Source organism: Amblyraja radiata, chromosome 3, assembly GCF_010909765.2.
Source record: "Amblyraja radiata isolate CabotCenter1 chromosome 3, sAmbRad1.1.pri, whole genome shotgun sequence".
In the NCBI taxonomy this organism is placed as follows: Eukaryota; Metazoa; Chordata; class Chondrichthyes; order Rajiformes; family Rajidae; genus Amblyraja; species Amblyraja radiata.
Window position 1 is genome coordinate 42,211,775 of NC_045958.1, and position 18,926 is coordinate 42,230,700.

At 40.0% G+C, this 18,926-nt stretch overlaps 1 protein-coding gene across 6 annotated transcripts in view; it reads left to right on the top strand.

The window, feature by feature from the left end:
* Positions 1 to 18,926, top strand: part of LOC116970959 (aminopeptidase O (putative)) — a 205,734-nt gene that overhangs the window by 156,035 nt on the left and 30,773 nt on the right. For 5 of the 6 annotated variants that reach the window (XM_033017690.1, XM_033017697.1, XM_033017691.1 and 2 more), the window contains exons 14-16: positions 3,205 to 3,321; positions 12,409 to 12,495; positions 14,575 to 14,734. In XM_033017690.1, coding sequence (XP_032873581.1) covers positions 3,205 to 3,321; positions 12,409 to 12,495; positions 14,575 to 14,715 — 345 coding nt within the window. In that variant the 3' untranslated portion in view covers positions 14,716 to 14,734. Of the gene's footprint in view, positions 1 to 3,204; positions 3,322 to 12,408; positions 12,496 to 14,574; positions 14,735 to 15,623; positions 16,033 to 18,926 lie in introns of those variants that run through there. The other variant, XM_033017694.1, reaches the window with a different exon arrangement.

Here is an 18,926-nt window from a genome sequence, read left to right on the forward strand (position 1 = left end):
ACTTGCCAATTCTATTATCCTGTTAATGTTTCAGATGTGGTCTCGCTGCTTCATAATCAAAGCCCAGTTTTATTTGAATGCTTTTTGATGTTTGAAGCAGGCCATGTTTTCCACCAGTTATTTCATTAGCAAATGCCCAGAGTTTGAATTTTTTAACGGTAAGCAAGAATAAAATATCGTTTTAAAAAAAATGTATTGATTACTGTTCTTTGAACAGAAATGCTTGAAAACTGTAGTGTATTAAACATAGTTTTATTTGTATGAAACTTGTTAATTGCCTAATTTTCGGTGCGACTGTTCCATTTATGAGAGAGATTACAATTCTTTTCTCGAATTGATCCATCTTAGTGATGGCTCATAGATGTTTCCATTTCAGTTTTTAAACAATAGTGCCAGTTTCAGGAGATCTTAATGTATTGTTTACACATTATTTGAAAGTAATTTAATATAGGACACTTATTATGGCATGCAAGCAAACACTTAGATGTTAAATATTTGTTCATAATGTGTGCAGGCACTGATTATTGGGATAGATGTTGAGATGTGTTTAAAGAGAACTCAAAGCTATCGCTATCTTTGTTTGGTAGCTATAGCGATAGAAGATCATAATAAAGACCATTTACTAAAGCTTCTGTAACTGTCAAACAAGCAAAATATGTCCTTCAACGTTTATTAATGTATTAATTGAATGATTGGCAAATGTTTTCTCTAAAAATGAAAAGTTTAATAATGTGCATATGTTGAGGGTCAGTTTACACCTCCATCTTCACTGGCACTAGATGATTTGCTGCATCAGATTGGTGATTTGTCTTTGCTGGAATATTACTTCAATCGGATAAAATGGAAGACTTGTGGATTTTTTATTGCATTTGTATTCAATTTAGGTGCAGTTTTCCATCATTGGCCAGGAATTGTGCTTATTCATGTTGATTTATGATGAGCGTTGTTTGGCTCCAATATGGTCACTAATGTGTGACTTGCATTTATGGTGCACATCAAAACTCTTGTTATATTGGCAAGAGCGATAATATATATGCAATTATTGAGTGACTAATGTAAGCAGAGCAGGTGGGCCATGATGTAAATCAGCATTTGACTAATTTGAAGGCTGGGCTTCAAAAAAAAGGCATCCCAATTATCACCACAATCTCTGTTTAAAGTGATCATCATCTTCTCACAAGTTGGTCAACGGTGGCTTGTGCTTTGTAGAATCTTGAAAGCTGCTCGTCAACACACAATCTCTTGTGCTGAAGGCCTGCGGCTTGACTTTAAAGGTTTAACTCAAACCTGTTGAAGTCAATTATTGGTGATAGACAATAGACATTTCCCTTGCAGTACAGTGTGATTATTTTAAGGGGCACAACGTACTGGAGAGGGTACACTCAGCCATGTTCTCAGCATTGTTGCATGCAGCAATGGGCAGGTGGAGTTTGCACCAAACTATCCATTTCACCACATCATCTTGTTTCACTGAATCTCCTCCAGCAAGATCAACCCGTCACTAGCTTCTCCTAGATGATACTACCTTTTCCTCTATCTTTCAGTCTGTCTTGGTCTCCACATGATGAAATACATCCCCTTTGTTCCTTCACCCACTCTCCACATCTTAAAGCAAGTTTAAATCTCTTCTGTCTCCAAAGATGATGCCTGATTAACTGCTTTCACTCGTGAACATAAGCTTGGAATCTCGTAGAAAACCACGAGTTTGATTTTTTTCTTTCACTCGGGGCCGTAGGTTGCCGACCCGTGCTCTAGAATCATGACCAGCACAAAAGATTGTGGTTGTTGGAGGTCAGTCATTTCAACACATTGTTGCAAATGCTTTCCTTGCTAGTGTTGCAGGCTTTTTTTAGTTGCTTGATCAATGATCTTCCTTTCAGCATAAATCAGAAATGAGGATGTTCTCAGGCCATATGCGGCTTCTTGGATGATGAAGAGCTGAATCTTACTGGAATAGCTATATAAATATTATGGCTTTAAGATCGGGTCGAGGACTGAATATCTGCAATCCAGCAGCAATTCTTTATCTTATGTTGTCCAGGACAAAGCAATCTGCTTGATTGCTACCTATTTCACTATCCTGTACATTCACTAACAACACCATTGACATACAGATGCAGTGTCTACCATCTATAAAATGCAATTCTCTTCTGAGCCTACTTCGTGAAAGACAAAGGCAGCAGGTCATTGTCATGACATGATAATCTGTCACTCTCTTCATTGTCACTAAATCAAAATTTTGTGTCTCTGATGCTTATAACCCAATGGGAATAATTTGGCAACAATAAACATTGGTGAAATACAGACAGTAAAATTAAATTATTTTGCAAAATTGTTTTTCCATTAGAATAAAAAATATGTTGTATGACTTTTTCAAAGCCCGTAAAAGTGTAACAATTAGTCATGTTAATTATCACTTTTGGCAACAACACCAGTATACGTGATTGGTACATCCACATACATAAGGAAAGTACGACTTCATTCTTGACTTGTATCAGGATATGTTGAATGTGATGAGTAAAGCTAGTTCATTGTGGCCACATCAAGAGCACCTGTTCATGTCTTTGGAGTGTTGTGTAAATAAATGTAAGTTGAATGAGAATTAAGGCAAAAAATTCAGTAGTGCTGTTGGGTTAGACTGAAACATGATCCTTTTTAATGGGCAGAGGATATTGCAGTGCTAAGTGGAATTTAAGTGAGCAAATTTTAAAATATTATTTACGACATTTTATTCTAATTTTGCTTATCTACAGAATAGAAATGTAGGAACTAATTTAATTCCAATTGGATTTAAAGTTTATTAATGGCAAGTTTGATTTGTGAATTGTTCCAGTGTGTAAATGATGTTCCAGTGATGATGTGGAATGAGCTTCCAGTGAAGGTGGTGGAGGCAGGTTCGTTTTTATCATTTAAAAATAAATTGGATAGTTATATGGATGGGAAAGGAATGGAGGGTTATGGTCTGAGCGCAGGTATATGGGACTAGGGGAGATTATGTGTTCGGCACGGACTAGAGGGGTCGAGATGGCCTGTTTCCGTGCTGTAATTGTTATATGGTTATATGGTTATATGGTAAATGGCTAAATTAAATGTTTTATTTTTCATAAATGCAATTTACAAAGCACATCATATTGATAGATTATATATTAACAGATATTATCCCGTAAGCAATAACGTCTCTAATCATACTTATCCATATTTCAGCTTTTGCCAGACCAACTGGTTTTGCTCCTGGAATTTATATTGGAGATGAAGTCCTTGTCTTCCCAAACACTGCAGACGTTACAGAAGCAGTACTGCCTAAGGGAGCAGGATGCAGAGGTAATTCATTTCCTACCCCACTGCACTGTTTTGCCAACAATTGATAAACTATGTCAGAGGGGGAAAAGACAAAGATCACAGAGTTTACTACAGCAGATGTGTGTTTATTTGAAATCCAAATGGGAGGCAGAATTTATTATTAAAAAAATTATTATTTTATCTGCAGAATAATTTTATAACATTGCAACTCCCTGAATTTTAACTACATGTGGCAATGTCATGGAAGTCACTGCTCAAACAAACTCTGTGGCATAGATTTCCCCTTTGCCGATTTTAATTTCAGTCTGGTATCAGCTACGGGAGCATCTCTGGTTCCAGCAGTGATGATGTCACCAAACACAGCTACCCACTAATCCCATCAAAGAGTCCTGTGAGCAAACCAGGAAGTTGCAAACAGGATATGTTATTCATTTTTCAGAGATTTTGTAACGAAAGGTACACACATAGATTTGAGCAGAAGCTGTAATATCAAAAACTTATAAAAACAAAACTTAAAATAATTTTCAATCCGAGAATGAAATTGGACTTTCTACAAATATTTTTATTTTTAAATAAAATATTTTATTTCTAAAAAAGTTTTCAGAACCAGAGAGATTTTTCACCAGAGGTTTTTCATAATGAGAGAAATGCGTAAAACGTTCAAATTCCCATCACTTCAGATATTTCAGCTGATTTCTATCTTTAAGGACTTTACCATCACACCTTGCTTGTTTGATTGATAACAACATTTAGGAAACTTATGCATATGTTGTCAGTGTTGTAGTTTATTGGTGGATAATGTCATTTATCCCATAATTAAAGCTGATGTTTGAGTTGATTATTTTCATATGCTACATTCTACATGGGGAATAGGTAGTTAAACAGGCTAAAATTAGAATGCAGGAAGCATGTTTTTGATATGTTTCTAGCAAATAAAATCTTCAGTGCTGAGATGAACAGAATATTATTAAGTAGGAGAACACTTCTTATGGATCAAAGACAGACACAAAAAAACCTGGAGTAACTCAGCGGGACAGGCAGCATCTCCGGAGAGAAGCAATGGGTGAGGTTTCCGGTCCTGACGGGAGAAACCGTAGTCCTCAGTAAACTGAGCACAAGTATTTAGTGAAACAAGGAGTTATCCATCTTCCTGACACGAAAAGTTACCCATTCCTTCTCTTCAGAGATGCTGCCTGTCCCGCTGAGTTACTCCAGCTTTTTGTGTCTATCATTGGTTTAAACCAGCATCTGCAGTTCCTTCATCCACACTTTGTATGGATCAGTTGGTTGAATTGCTGGTCAGCCATAATCTAATTAAATGTTTGAAGGAGCTTGAGTTGCTGATGATGTACTCTCTGGCCTCACCAACTACAAAAAATGATTTCTGGTAATTACTGAATATCTAAAAAAGGACAATTATTTTGCTCTTAATGTAATTGTGCTACCTGGGACACTTGAAGTCTGCACATTGGTTTACCCTTTTTTCAGATGAAGGAGGAGCTGTAGAAACAAAGAACTGCAGATGCTGGTTTGTAGTAAAGATAGCCACAAAGTGCTGGAGTAACTCAGTGGATCAGGCAGTATCACTGGAGAAAAAAAGATAGGTGACATTTTGGGCTTGGACCCTTCTTCAGACTGAACGTAGGGGATTGGGGAGGGGACATGGGGAAAGAGCTGGAAGCAAGAAAAGACTAAGACAAATCGGGGCCGACAACAGATGACCTCGGGCAGGGTGGTGCCCTGCTAGGCCAGGGAAAGGGGGCGAGGGGAGTGCTAGCAGAAGTTACTTAAAATTAGGGAATTCATTGTTCACCGGTACCTCTGGGTTGTAGGTTACCCAAGTAAAATATGAGGTGCTGTTCCTCTAATTTGCATGTGGCCTCACTCTGGCAATGGAGGGGGCCCAGGACAGAAAGTTCAGTATGGTATAGGAAGGGGAGTTGAAATGGTTAGCAGCCAGGAGAACCCGTAGTCCTCAGTGGACTGAGCGCAGGTATTTAGTGAAACAAGGAGTTGTCCATCTTTCTTATTCATCAAAGTCCCTGTAACTGTGCTTGGGTCTATTGTCTTATTTTGAAAGTTAATATTCTACTAATGACATCTACCACAGCGTGTGGTGAAATAACATTCAGAACATAATTCTTTTCAGCAGAGGCAATTTGTCCAGTTTTTTTTCTCGTTGCTCTGTTTGCTATTTTCATCTTAGAATTCCAATACTGAGTTTAGTTTAAAGGTAGACACAAAGTGCTGGAGTAACTCAACGAGACAGGCAGCATTTCTGGAGAGAAGGAATGGGTGATGTTTCGGGTCGAGACCCTTCTTCAACCCAAAATGTCACCCATTCCTTCTCTCCAGAGATGCTGCCTGTCCCGCTGAGTTACTCCAGCATTTTGTGTCTACCTTCGATTTAAGCCAGCATCTGCAGTTCTTTCCTGCACATACTTAGTTTAGTTTAGAGAAACAGTGCGGAAACAGGCCCTTCGGCCCACTGAGTCCACGCCGTCCAACGATCCCCGCACATTAACACTATCCTACACTAGGGCCAATTCACACATACACCAAGCCAGTTAACCTACAACCTGTTGGAGTGTGAGAAGAAACCGACGATCGCGGAGAAAGCCCACGTGGTCATAGGGAGAACATACAAAACTCTGTACAGAAAGAACCTGTAGTCAGGATCGAAACCGTGTCTCCGGTGCTGCAAGCGCTCTAAGGCAGCAACTCCACCAGTTCTCAAAGAGCACTAGAAAATAAGACCTGAAATATATTGCATCTGTATGAATTGTCTGGAAACTTTTCATTTAATAATCTAACATTGTTTCACATAAAAGTACACTTTGTCCAACATGAATCATATTGTTGACTATAGTTCAGTATCGAGGTACAGTGAAAAGCTTTTGTTGCATGCTAACCAGTCAGCAGAGAGACAATACAGTGTACAGATATATGATAAAGGGAATAACGTTCAGTTCAAGATAGTAAAATCCAATCAAACATAATCCGAGGGTCTCCAATGAGGTAGGTAGTATGTCAGGACTGCTCTCTAGTTGTGGTAGGATGGTTCAGTTGTGGTAGGATGGTTCAGTTGCCTGATAAGAGCTGGGAAGAAACTGTCCCTGAATCTGGAGGTGTGTGTTGTCACACGTATACCTCTTGCCTGATGGGAGAGGGGAGAAGAGGGAGTGACTAGGATGTGGCTCATCCTTGATTATGCTGGTAGCCTTACCAAGGTAGCATGAGTTTGTGTGATGGTCTGGACTACGTCCACAATTCTTTGCAATTTCTTGTGGTTTTGAATGAAGCTGTTCCCAAACCATGCTGTGATGCATCCGAATAAAATGCTTTCTACAGATGTTGGTGAGGGTTGTTGGGGACCTGCCTAACTTCCTAAGCCTTCTAAGGAAGTAGAATCGTTGGTGTGCTTTCCTGGCCATTGCTTCAATATGGGTGGTCTAAGAGGTCCATTTATACCTCATGCTACCTTGGTAAGTTGTTGGTGATATTTGTTGCTAAGTACATGCATGAACGAAAAATAAATATCTTGATTTTAGTAACTTTACTGACGTGATGTAATTGTGCTATCCTAGTATTCTTCATTACCTATCTATCTATATCTATCTATATTTAAAACTCTGTGGCTGCGTGTGTGTGTTTCTGCCTGGCTGTCTTGTAGGTGCCACATTCGGCCTTTGATTCCATGCTACGCCAGCACTCCGTCATTAAACTCCGTAATATTTTCCATGTCGCTAGCTCATTCATTTTACATCCGATTTTGCACTCCTCAAAACATTTTTTCTTTTTATGTACCCATTGTTGGTGATATTTGTTGCTAAGTACATGCATGAAAGAAAAATAAATATCTTGATTTTAGTAACTTTACTGACGTGATGTAATTGTGCTATCCTACTATTCTTCATTACCTATCTATCTATATCTATCTATATTTAAAACTCTGTGGCTGCGTGTGTGTGTTTCTGCCTGGCTGTCTTGTGGGTGCCACATTCAGCCTTTGATTCCATGCTACGCCAGCACTCCGTCATTAAACTCCGTAATTTTTTCCATGTCGCTAGCTCATTCATTTTACATCCGATTTTGCACTCCTCAAAACATTTTTTCTTTTTATGTACCCATTTTTTAATAAAATCATACACCCCCCCCCCCCCCACTCACTCATTTTGTCGCCTCCTGCCGGCCAGCGACCATAACGGCTGCTGGCGCTCGCCTCGCCTCAAAGACGCCATTTAAAAACAGCCGAAAGAAGCCGCCCCACGACCGCCAGCTGTCTCCCCCCTCTCTCTGTCTCTGCCCTCTCTGTCTCTCTGTCTCTCTGTCTCTGTCTCTCCCTCTCCCTCTCTCTCTCCCTCTCCCTCTCCCTCTCCGGAGACTGCCACCGCGGGCAAAGCCCAGTCCGCCGCCCGCCCGCCGCCTCGTTCGGCATCCTCAGGTCTATCCCCACCCATGGCCCACATCCAGTCCATGCCTGGGCTCGAGCAGAGCCTGGAACTGGAGTGAGCGCCCACTCCAAACCCCCTCCCCCTTCACCTTTCTCCCCCATCCTCTCCTCCCTCTCGCCCTCTCCCCGCAGACAGAGCAGAACGCCGGCTGTTGCCAGAACCGCTACAATAGGCGCTGCTGGACTCCAGCCCGCCCACCTGCCCGTACACTCCAACCCCTCTCCCCCCTCCCTCACTCTCCCTCTCTCTCCCTCCCACCCCTCCCTTCTTCTTGCTCCCTCTCCCCCCCCTTCTCTCTCTGCCCTCACTCTGTACCTCCCCCCCTCCCTTTCTAGACGCGCCTGCGAGTTGGGGGCTATGCGTCAGTAGATAGGGCGATTATGGGGTAAAAGGAGCAAATTAATAATATTAATATATTAACAAGGGGGGTAGTTACCGTGTGTGCGGGGGGGGGTAGTTAGTGTGTGTGTGTGGGGGCGGTTAATGTGTGTGACGCCCAATGCCCCCCCCCCCCTCAACTGCACGTTGGGGGAACAGACCCAACGGGTCTGCACTTGGTCTAGTATAAGCTAAAAGTCTCATCTTGTTTGTGTGTGTATGTGAATGTGCTGGTATCTACGGCAAAATGGTACATGGTAGTGCTAAAAATTTTGCAACACCTTGCGCACCTTTGTTCCGCGGTCAGTCGTGTCAAGTTTCCTTCAGATTTGATTTTATATTACACAAGTTATTGATATTTAAACTTTTTTAAAAAAAAACAACTTTGAGAAGAATAACTATGATTCTGCTTTGAGATTTGTCTGGCAGCTTCCAGTGATGACGTCACAATGGCATCTCACAGTCCTCCAATCACAATGGGATCTCATTTACATACGCTACCAATGATGTCACAATGGGATTGTAGCCCTGCTCACAACATTGTTGCTATCCACGTACACTTAGTTCTGTTAGCTCAGCTGGTCTGTGTAGTTCTGTTTGTGCAGATTATATGGTGTGCATGTTTAGCATTGTGTCCAATAGAATCAAGAAATCTAATAGATTGGCTTCACATTGATTCTTAGCTAGTTTCATTTCATGAATGCACTATCATAATTAACTATATTTTGTCTAAATACTTTGCCTGTCCCTTCTGTTTCCTTACTGATAGCAATTCCCCCCAAATTCATGTAACATTTCCCTTGACACAACCTTTCAAAGTAATCTTTTCCATCATTCATTACTTCTAATCAGTCTTTCATAGTTTCCCCCTGATGCACTTTGAATGCCAGTAGCAGTTGATGCATTAAGAAGTTAGAGGAAATGCTGTGTTCATTCGGTTTATTAAATGCTCCACCAGATGGGTATATGTTTCCTATTTTCCAGTACAAAACCCAGTGGGTGTTCAAATTTACAAGTAAAAAGGAAGGGAAAGAATAAATATTTAAAAATCATTCTAGTCTTGAATCTCTGCCTGTGGTATTTTTGCTTTTTTTTTTGTTATTTCCATCATGATTATTATGTTATCCGATGAAATATTATTTCTAGACAGATCAAGATGTAACGAGATTTGGTATTCAATTACTTTGAAAATGTTCCACGCAATATAGTTTAAATATAAGAAAATATAATTCATCATTCTAATACATTCGGTTTCCCACTCATTGTATTTCAAAACATACATTGTATTTCAAAACATTATATGGGCTCCCTTTAAATCATATTTGCCTGCTGCTGTTCTCAAATTCCATTCTTCTAATTTATTCGACATGTCTAGTTCTATGACTTTGCTTGAAATAATGTACCCTTATAGAAACATAGAAAATACAGTGCGTTCAGAAAGTATTCAGACCCCTTCACTTTCTCCACATTTTGTTACGTTACATCCTTATTCTAAAATGGATTAAATTATTTTTTTATCATCAATCTACACACAATATCCCAAAATGAAGAAGTGAAAACAGGTTTTTAGACATTTTTGCAAAGTAATTAAAAAGGAATAACTGAAATATGACATTTACATAAGTATTCAGACCCTTTACTCAGTACTTTGTTGAGGCACCTTTGGCAGCGATTACAGCCTCAAGTCTTCTTGGGTATGACACTACAAGCTTGGCCCACCAGTATTTGGGTAATTTCTCCCATTCTTTTCTGCAGATCCTCTCAAGCTCTGTCAGGTTGGATGGGGAGTGTCGATGCGCATCTATCTTCAGGTCCCTCCAGAGATGTTCCATCGGGTTCAAGCCCGGGCTCTGGCTGGGCCACTCAAGGACATTCACAGACTTGTCACAAAGCCACTCCTGCATTGTCTTGGCTGTGTGCTTTGGGTCGTTGTCCTGTTGGAAGGTGAACCTCTGCCCCAGTCTGAGGTCCAGAATGCTCTGGAGCAGGTTTTCATCAAGAATCTCTCGGTACTTTGCTCCGTTCATCTTTCCCTCCAACCTGACTAGTCTCCCCGTTCCTGCCACTGAATAAAATCCCCACAGCATGATGCTGCCACCACCATGCTTCACCGTAGATATGGTATTGGCCAGGTGATGAGCGGTGCCTGGTTTCCTCCAGACTTGATGCTTGGCATTTCAGGCCAAATAGTTCAATCCTGGTTTCATCAGACCAGAGAATCTTGTTTCTCATGCCTTTGGGCAAACTCCAAGCCGGCTGTCATGTGCTTTTTACTGAGAGTGGCTTCCGTCTGGCCACTCTACTATATAGGCCTGATTGGTGGAGTGCTGCAGATATAGTTGTCCTTCTGGAAGGTTCTCCCATCTCCAAAGAGGAACTCTGTAGTTCTGTCAGAGTGACCATCGGGTTATTGGTCACCTCCCTGACCAAGGCCCTTCTCCCCCGATTGTTCAGTTTGGTCAGGCGGCCAGCACTATGAAGTTCCAAAGTTCTTCCATTTAAGAATGACGGAGGCCACTGTGCTCTTCAGGACCTGCAATGCTGCAGAAATTGTTTTATACCCGTCCCCAGATTTGTGTCTCGACACAATCCTGTCTCGGAGGTCTACGGACAATTTCTTCGTCTTCATGGCTTGGTTTTTGCTCTGACGTGCACTGTCAACTGTGGGACCTTATTTAGACAAGTGTGTGCCTTTCCAAATCATGTCCAATCAATTTAATTTACCACTGGTGGACTCCAAGTTGTAGAAACATCTCAAGGATAATCAATGGAAACAGGATGAACCTAAGCTCAATTTGGAGTGTCATAGCATAGGGCATGATGAAATGTGATATTTCAGTTATTTCTTTTTAGTTACTTTGCAAAAATTTCTAAACATCTGTTTTCACTTCTTCATTTTGGGGTATTGTGTGTAGATAGATGATTAACAAAAAAATAATTTAATCCTTTTAAAAATAAGGCTGTAATGTAACAAAATGTGGAAAAAGTGAAGGGGTCTGAATACTTTCAGAATGCACTGTAGGTGCAGGAGTAGGCCATTCGGCCCTTCGAGCCAGCACCGGTATTCAATATGATCGTGGCAGATCATTCAAAATCAGTTTACCGTTCAGTTTGCTGAACAAAAAAAAAAGACCTTTTTATGGCATGGTGATTTGAACTGAATAAGTTTTCAAAATTCTGTCTTTTGATAAAGCATTATGTAAAAAAGAAAAATGAAAGATTCTGAAAGAATTAGCATTTTTGTTTTGTTCTTCATTTGCTTTTTACTAAAGTGGTCATATAGTCAGACAGCATGGAAACAGGTCCTTTGATCAACTTTCTAATGCTGACCAGGTTGCCCATCTGCAATAGTCCCACTTGCCCATGTTTGGTCCATATCCTCCAAACCTTTCCTATCCATCTACCTGCCCAAATATCTTCTAAGTGCCCTCCGTAAAGTTTGGGACAAAGTCCCATCATTTATTTATTTTCTGCTGTACTCCACAATTTGAGATTTGTAATAGAAAAAATCACATGTGGTTAAAGTGCGCATTGTCAAATTTTATTAAAGGCCATTTTTATACATTTTGGCTTCACCATGTAGAAATTACAGTTGGGTTTATGCATAGTCCCCTCATTTCAGGGCACCATAATGTTTGGGACACATGGCTTCACAGGCATTTGTAATGGCTCGGTGTGATTAATTGCCTCCTTAATGCAGGTATAAGAGAGCTCTCAGCAGCTGGATGGATTTAAGAGAGAGTTAGATAGTGCTCTAGGGGCTAGTGGAGTCAAGGGATATTGGGAGAAGGCAGGCACGGATTATTGATAGGGGACAATCTGCCATGGTCACAATAAATGGCGGTGCTGGCTAGAAGGGCCGAATGGCCTCCTCCTGCACCTATTTCTATGTCTATGTTTCTAAACAAGCATAGGGTAAAGATGGCTGCAATACAGGCCTGGCAGAGCATCACCAGAGAAGACACCCAGCAACTGGTGATGCTCTGGGGGGACTATGTATAAACAATGCTGTAATTTCTACATGGTGAAACCAAAATGTATAAAAATGGCCTTTATTAAAATTTGACAACGTGCGCTTTAACCACATGTGATTTTTTTTTTCTATCACAAAGCTCAAATTGTGGAGTACAGTGGCAAATAAATAAATGATGGGTCTTTGTCCCAAACATTATGGAGGGCACTGTATGTGCTTACTATTAATGAAACTAGTTTTTAATTCCACATTTTACTTTCTTGAATCTATTTCCTTTCTCTTACCTTTTTACTTATTTTTCAGGTGCGCCATCGTTGGTGTGAGCTGGTTATTAAACACAAACACACCATGGCATACGGGGACCTGATTAATTTTTTGAAACAAGATCAGGTACCCTATTTGAATATATCTGTGAATAAGAAATGATGTAGAAATAATTATCTAGAATTATGTTAAATGCTCGCTGAATAATACATATTTAAAAAGCAGCTTGCAGTTTCTAGGGATTTTTTTTTTGGAATATTTGAAGTTTTGATGCTAAAATTAATACTAACAATAAACCAATAAAGCTTAGTAGACGTCAAGGCTATCTTTATATTTTAATAGTGTACTACCTCAATAGTAAATTCGTAAAAATGAAAATAAAATTTGGAAATGAAAGTTTGTGAACACTTCTGTTCATTTTGTAATCCTATTAGAGTCATAGAATCATGGAGCTGTATAACATGGAAACAACCCCTTCGTTCCACCTTGTCTAAGCCGAATAAGTTGGCATATTGGGCAAGTCCACATTGTCTTCATTTGGCCCATATCCCTCCAATTCCTTCCCATCTATATTTCATTCCAAATTACCATTTAAAAGTAATGGTTGTATCCACTTCTAAAGCTTCCTTTGGCAGCTCATTACAGGTAGGCTACCTGCAGTGAAAAAAGTTGTTCCTCAGGTCCCTCTTAAATCCCTCCCTTCTCTCAAACCTATGCCCTCATGTTTTGAATCTTAGGAAAAGGAGCATTCACCTTATCCATGCCCCTCGTGATCTTGTACACTTCAATAAGTTTAATGCACAGCCTCTTAAATTAAAAAAAAAATCCAACCTATCCAACCTTTCCCCATAACTCAAGACCACAAAACATCCTGGTTAATCTTTTTTGTACCCTTTCCAATGTAATGACCAGAACTGCACACAGGTCTGGTCTCATCAATGTGCAACTGCATCCGTATCTTAATGTCCCGACTTTTGTACTCCATGACCTTCCCAATAAACGTGTAGGAAGGAACTGCAGATGCTGGTTCACACAGAAGATGGAAACTTCTTCAGAAGAACCCTTTCCTTCAGTCCAGAGATGCTGCCTATCCCGCTGAGTTACTCCAGCATTTTATGCCTTTCCAATAAACACCTTTTTCACCACACTGTCTTCCTAAGTTGCCACCTTTAGGGAACCTTGCAATATACTCCCAGATCTCTGTTCTGCAGCACCAAGGCTCTACCATTTACTGTGTAAGTCTTACCTGGTTTAACATTAGAAAGTGCAACACTTTCCACTTATCAGAGTTAAATTTAGTTTACCATCTTCCCAACTGATCTAGATCTTGTTGTAAACTTAGATAGCCTTCCTCAATGTCTACTATACCACCCGTTTTGTTGTTACCTGCAAACAATGTGGAAGCATTTGCCCATCAAACTAGAACACGTGTTGCTTTCTTGGTTGTACTTTGACTATGAACAAAAACATTCTAATAAAGTAACACAGATAAATTGTTTGATTCATGATAACCCTATGGAGATTATTTATTAGAAACCTACTAAATTGGTGACATGCTCCCTCCTTCATGCCTTGCGTCTGGTGGCTTTTCTGACTGAAACAACATCGGGGTTTGCTCCACAAGAGAATGAATGGGATGATGCGAGTTGAGAGCCACAGGGAGCTACAAGTCCCCTTTATGGTGAAAGTGTGACAGGGACACAACTGAGCATTTTTGTCTGCTCCACTGCGTCCCTTCCTACACATTTTGTCTACCTTTCTCAACCTTTTCTCAGCAAAGTCTCACTCAGAGGCCTGAAATAAAACAGAAACTCTCAGCAGCCCAGGCAACATAAGATAAACAGTTAACCTTTTGAGTTGAAGATCTGTCAGCATGTGAATGTAAAAGTGTTTCCTGTCCGTCCTCCTTCAGTGCTGTGGAATAGGTAGTTCTAGTTATTATCCTGAAGGTTGTGCAATACAATTTTAATGATACTAAACATCAAAAGGAAAACATTAATTTGCAGCATAGGAGTTCAAACATGTTGAGCATGATACTGAATTATTAATTACACAACACTGCTTAATGCTGCCAAGTTTAAATGAAATTAAATGGGTTACTTTGCATGCAAAATATTTATTTTACAGAGAGTTTTAAATGTTACCCTTTAGAAATTACACATAATAAAGGTGATGCTTTTGTAAAGAGCTATATTATTTCCCCAGGCAATGGGAGTCTACCTCTATGGTGAGTTGATGGTTAATGAAGATGCCAGGCAGCAACAACTGGCTCACAGTTCCTTCACCATGCTTAAAGAAGAGATGGATCCATCCTTGCTGAAGGTAGTGGCAGAAATGCTTTTCTAGCCAAGCGAGGGCCAAAGAGGTAATTCAGTGACATATTCTCGCAGTTTACCTTGAGTTGAGAACATTTATTGTTACTTACTGGGAAACCATTCAAGGGGAAATGGGAGGTTGAGTCATTGATGCTGCCCAGTAAGCGTGGAAAGCTCTGATATAATCATGAGATACCATATTTAGAGTACGGTGCCCAGAGTAGAGGGGGAGGGGAGGTTGTTGCTTATGATGATTGGAAAAGGTTTGTCAGAACTGTGCATTGCTGTTTGACAAGTTTCATAATTTCCACTTTATTGTCATTACTTTGAGATGAATGAATGAATAGGTTTATTGGCCAAATATTCACATACAAGGAATTTGCCTTGGTGCTCCGCCCGCAAGTGACAACGACAGTTAAGAATGATACATAAAACATGAAACATTAATAATAAAACATTATTGATTAAACGTGAATTAAATAAAATACCAGAGCAAAAGGAGGCTACAGATTTTTGGTTATTGAGTAGAGCTACTACTCGTGGAAAAAGCTGTTTTTATGTCTGGCTGTGGCAGCTTTAACAGTCCGGAGTCGCCTTTCAGAGGGAAGTGATTCAAAGAGTTTGTGGCCAGGGTGAGAGGGTGAGATGAAAACCCTTCTTACGTGTGGTGAAGTTAAAACCTGAGAGAGGTCAGTTTGATGGAAATTAATGATCTTTGAAGTGAGGATATTTTTGGCACAGCTGAAAGAACTGAGAAAAGGCCTTAAATAAGGTAAAGCATCTAAATATGCAAACATGCATGCAAATGCATAAACAATTATTTTATTTTGGAGTGTGAGGTAATAGGTGAAAAAAATTGGAAAATAAGACTCAACATGTGTGAATAACATAGAGATGTAGAATAAGCACATAGAATTTTTTATTTTTTTTAACTGGCAGGACGGAGTTAACTGGACTATCCAAGAACCTGGATGAAGGATGGGGAAAAAAGTGTTCTTCACCAGATTATAAACTGAAAGTTGTTTGCTTCTCTTTAAGATTTCAAAATCTCTCTGAAAGAAGTAAAATAAAGTAAATGTTAATGTTTAAAATGTAAAAATTGCATTCAAATGTAAATATAGTATGGGTTTGTTAAACAGCCTCTATGGTGACTTACTTTTGATCTGGTTACTATTTAGAGGAGGTCAAACAGCATGTTACTGAAAGAAATGTAAATTTCATAAATACAGGATAAACAATACTGGTTTAAATCAAGTATCACAACAACAAAATTGTAACCGAGTACTTAGATTTAATACTTTAAAAAAGGAGAGCTGTGTAATATATTCATACATATTCATGTGTATGTTAATGAGTTGGTGTTCAATATACGCAGGGAATGCTGGGTAATAAATCTCTCTCTCGTGATCCAGGCAACCAGTGTGTAAGTCTTGTTCTTCATTCTGCCGTCCGGAATATAACAGCAGGAAGGTCCAGCAAACTGTTATGATCAGTTAGTAATGCACTGTAAGAAAACATTAAGTGGTGTTCATAAATCATGTATCTGAATAGAAGGATCCTTATTTAGACATTTTAATTCATCTGAAGAGCGGCACTGTCTTATCAGGTCAGTCCTTCCTCAGTATTGCACCACAACATTACCATAGATTTTGTACATAAATCCTTCTAACTTGGAAGCAAGAGGTGCCAGATAAACTAAGCTCCTAGTCCACTCCTAGTCCACTCATTTGGTAGCAAATTGAATAGAAAGATGAAAACAAGCTTTTTGAAGAGTGCACACGCCTGTAAATCCAGGAAATTCTTAAAATTTGAACCATGGAAGCAGACTCCTTGTTAGAGGGCAGAGAGCAGGCTTCGTCAGACTTTGGGGCGGTTAGTGTGTGTGATAGGCTTGACAAAAGCCATCTAAACATAGCTTGATGTCAAGTGACAGGAAACTTTGTAATGCAGACTTGGTTATTGGTCTGAATCTGAAGAAGTGTCTCGTCCCGAAACGTCACCTATTTTCTCCAGGGATGCTGTCCGACCCGCTGAGTTACTCCAGCTTTTTGTGTCAGCTTCCAATAATTAGGCATCGTCTGCCACTTTACTTTGTTCAACGTCAAGTTTGTTTGTTCATGGGTTGATTTATTCATCACAATTCCTTGTTATTGCATTGATTTATTTATTTATAAAATTCTTTAAATTCAATCACAGTGGATAGCAGTTAGTCCTACAAACATTAACATAATGTGGCAGTAGTTGAAATGACATGTTGTAATAGCTGTATCTACTTGAAACCATCTGTTTATTTTCCATGCAGCTTGCACATAAAGTGTTCTTCCCCAGTGTTGTGCATTAACTTGGTATTCTGTAGAAGCTCTGTGACAATATGCCATGTTCATTTTGTGCAGCGTACACAATTTAACAGCATAAAATATTTTAATTCCATGTTGGTAAGATTTTAGAGTCCATTATAAAAGATGAAGTTACGGAGTACGTAGAAGTTCACTATAAAATAGGCCAAAGTCAGCATGGCTTTTGAAAGGGAGGTCTTGCTTGACAAATTTACTGGAATTCTTTGAAGAAGTAACTAGCAGGACAGACAAAGGAAAGTCAGTAGATGGTGTTTACTTAGATTTTCAGAAAGCCTTTGATAAGGTGCCACACGTTAGGCTGCTTAGAAAGATGAGAGCCCATAGTATCAAAGGGCAGATACTAGCATGGATAGCAGGTTGGCTGAATGGCAGAAGACAAAGAGTGGAATAAAGGGGGCTTTTTTTGGTTGGCTGCCAGTAACTAGTAGAGTTCCGCAAGGGTCGGTGCTGGGGCCGCTACTCCCCACGTTGTATATTAATGATTTGGATGAGGGGATTGAAGTTTGAAGATGATATGAACATTGGTGTAGAGGTAGGTAGTGTAGAGAAAGCAGGGACTCTGCAGAAGATCTTGGACAGGTTGGGAGAGTGGGCAGAGAAGTGGCAGATGGAATATAGTGTAGCATTGAAACACAGAAAATAGGTGCAGGAGTAGGCCATTCGACCCTTCGAGCCAGTACCACCATTCAACATAATCATGGCTGATCATCCAAAATTAGTATTCCCACTGATTGTCGCCGGAAGCTTGCGTCCTTTTCAGGATGGACGATGACAGCGATGTCAACATTTGAAACATGGAAGATGGACACGAAAGAAGAAGTACCCTATTCTTGTTTTCTCCCATGTCCCTTGATTCCGTTAGCCCTAATGGCTAAATTTAACTCTTGAATACGTCCAGTGAATTGGCCTCCGCTGCCTTCTGTGGCAGTTTATCCATTTTATTCTCCCACATTTTCATCACTTCCTTCTGATTCTACCGCTCATCTACACACTAGGGCAAAGTGTGGAGTCATGCATTTTGGTTGTAGGAATAAAAGCGTAAACTATTTTCGAAATGGGATGAGAAACCAGAAATCAGAGGTGCAAAGGAACTTGGGAGTGCAGGTGTAGGATTCCCAAAAAGTTAATCTGCAAATCGAATTGGTAGTAAAAAAGTAAACTAAATGCTAGCATTTATTTCAAGAGGGCTTGTATACAAAAATAGGGATGTAATGTTGAGGCGCTGGTAAGGCCGCATTTGGAATATTGTGAGCAATTTTGAGCACCATATCTGAGGAAGGAAGTGCTGGTTCTGGAGAGGGTCCACAGGAGGTTTACAAGAATGATCCCAGGAATTAGTAGTTTAACCTATGACGAGCGCTTGTCGGCACTGGGCCTGTACTCACTGGAGTTTAGAAGAATGAGGGGGGACCTCATTGAAACATACAGAATAGTAAAAGGCTAGGATAGAGTGGATGTGGCGAGGATGTTTCCACTAGTGGGAGATCTAGGATTAGAGGTCAGAGAATTAAATGACATTCGTTTAGGAAGGAGATGAGGATAAATTTATTTAGTCAGCGTGTGGTGAATCTGTGGAATTCCTTGCCACAGAAGACTGTGGAGGACAAGTCAGTGGATATTTTTAAGGCAGAGATAGATAGATTCTTGATTAGTACGGGTGTCAGAGGTTATGGGGAGAAGGCAGGAGAATGGGGTTAGGAGGATGAGGTAGATCAGCCATGATTGAATGGTGGTATAGACTTGATGGGCCGAATGGCTTAATTCTACTATTCCTTATGACCTTAGATTAACTTGGAAGCCTGTTGCATCCCTACAGGAGAAAATGTTCATTTTAAGAGTCTGGACTAGATTCAAATTCCAAAACAGAATGCAACATGTAAAAACA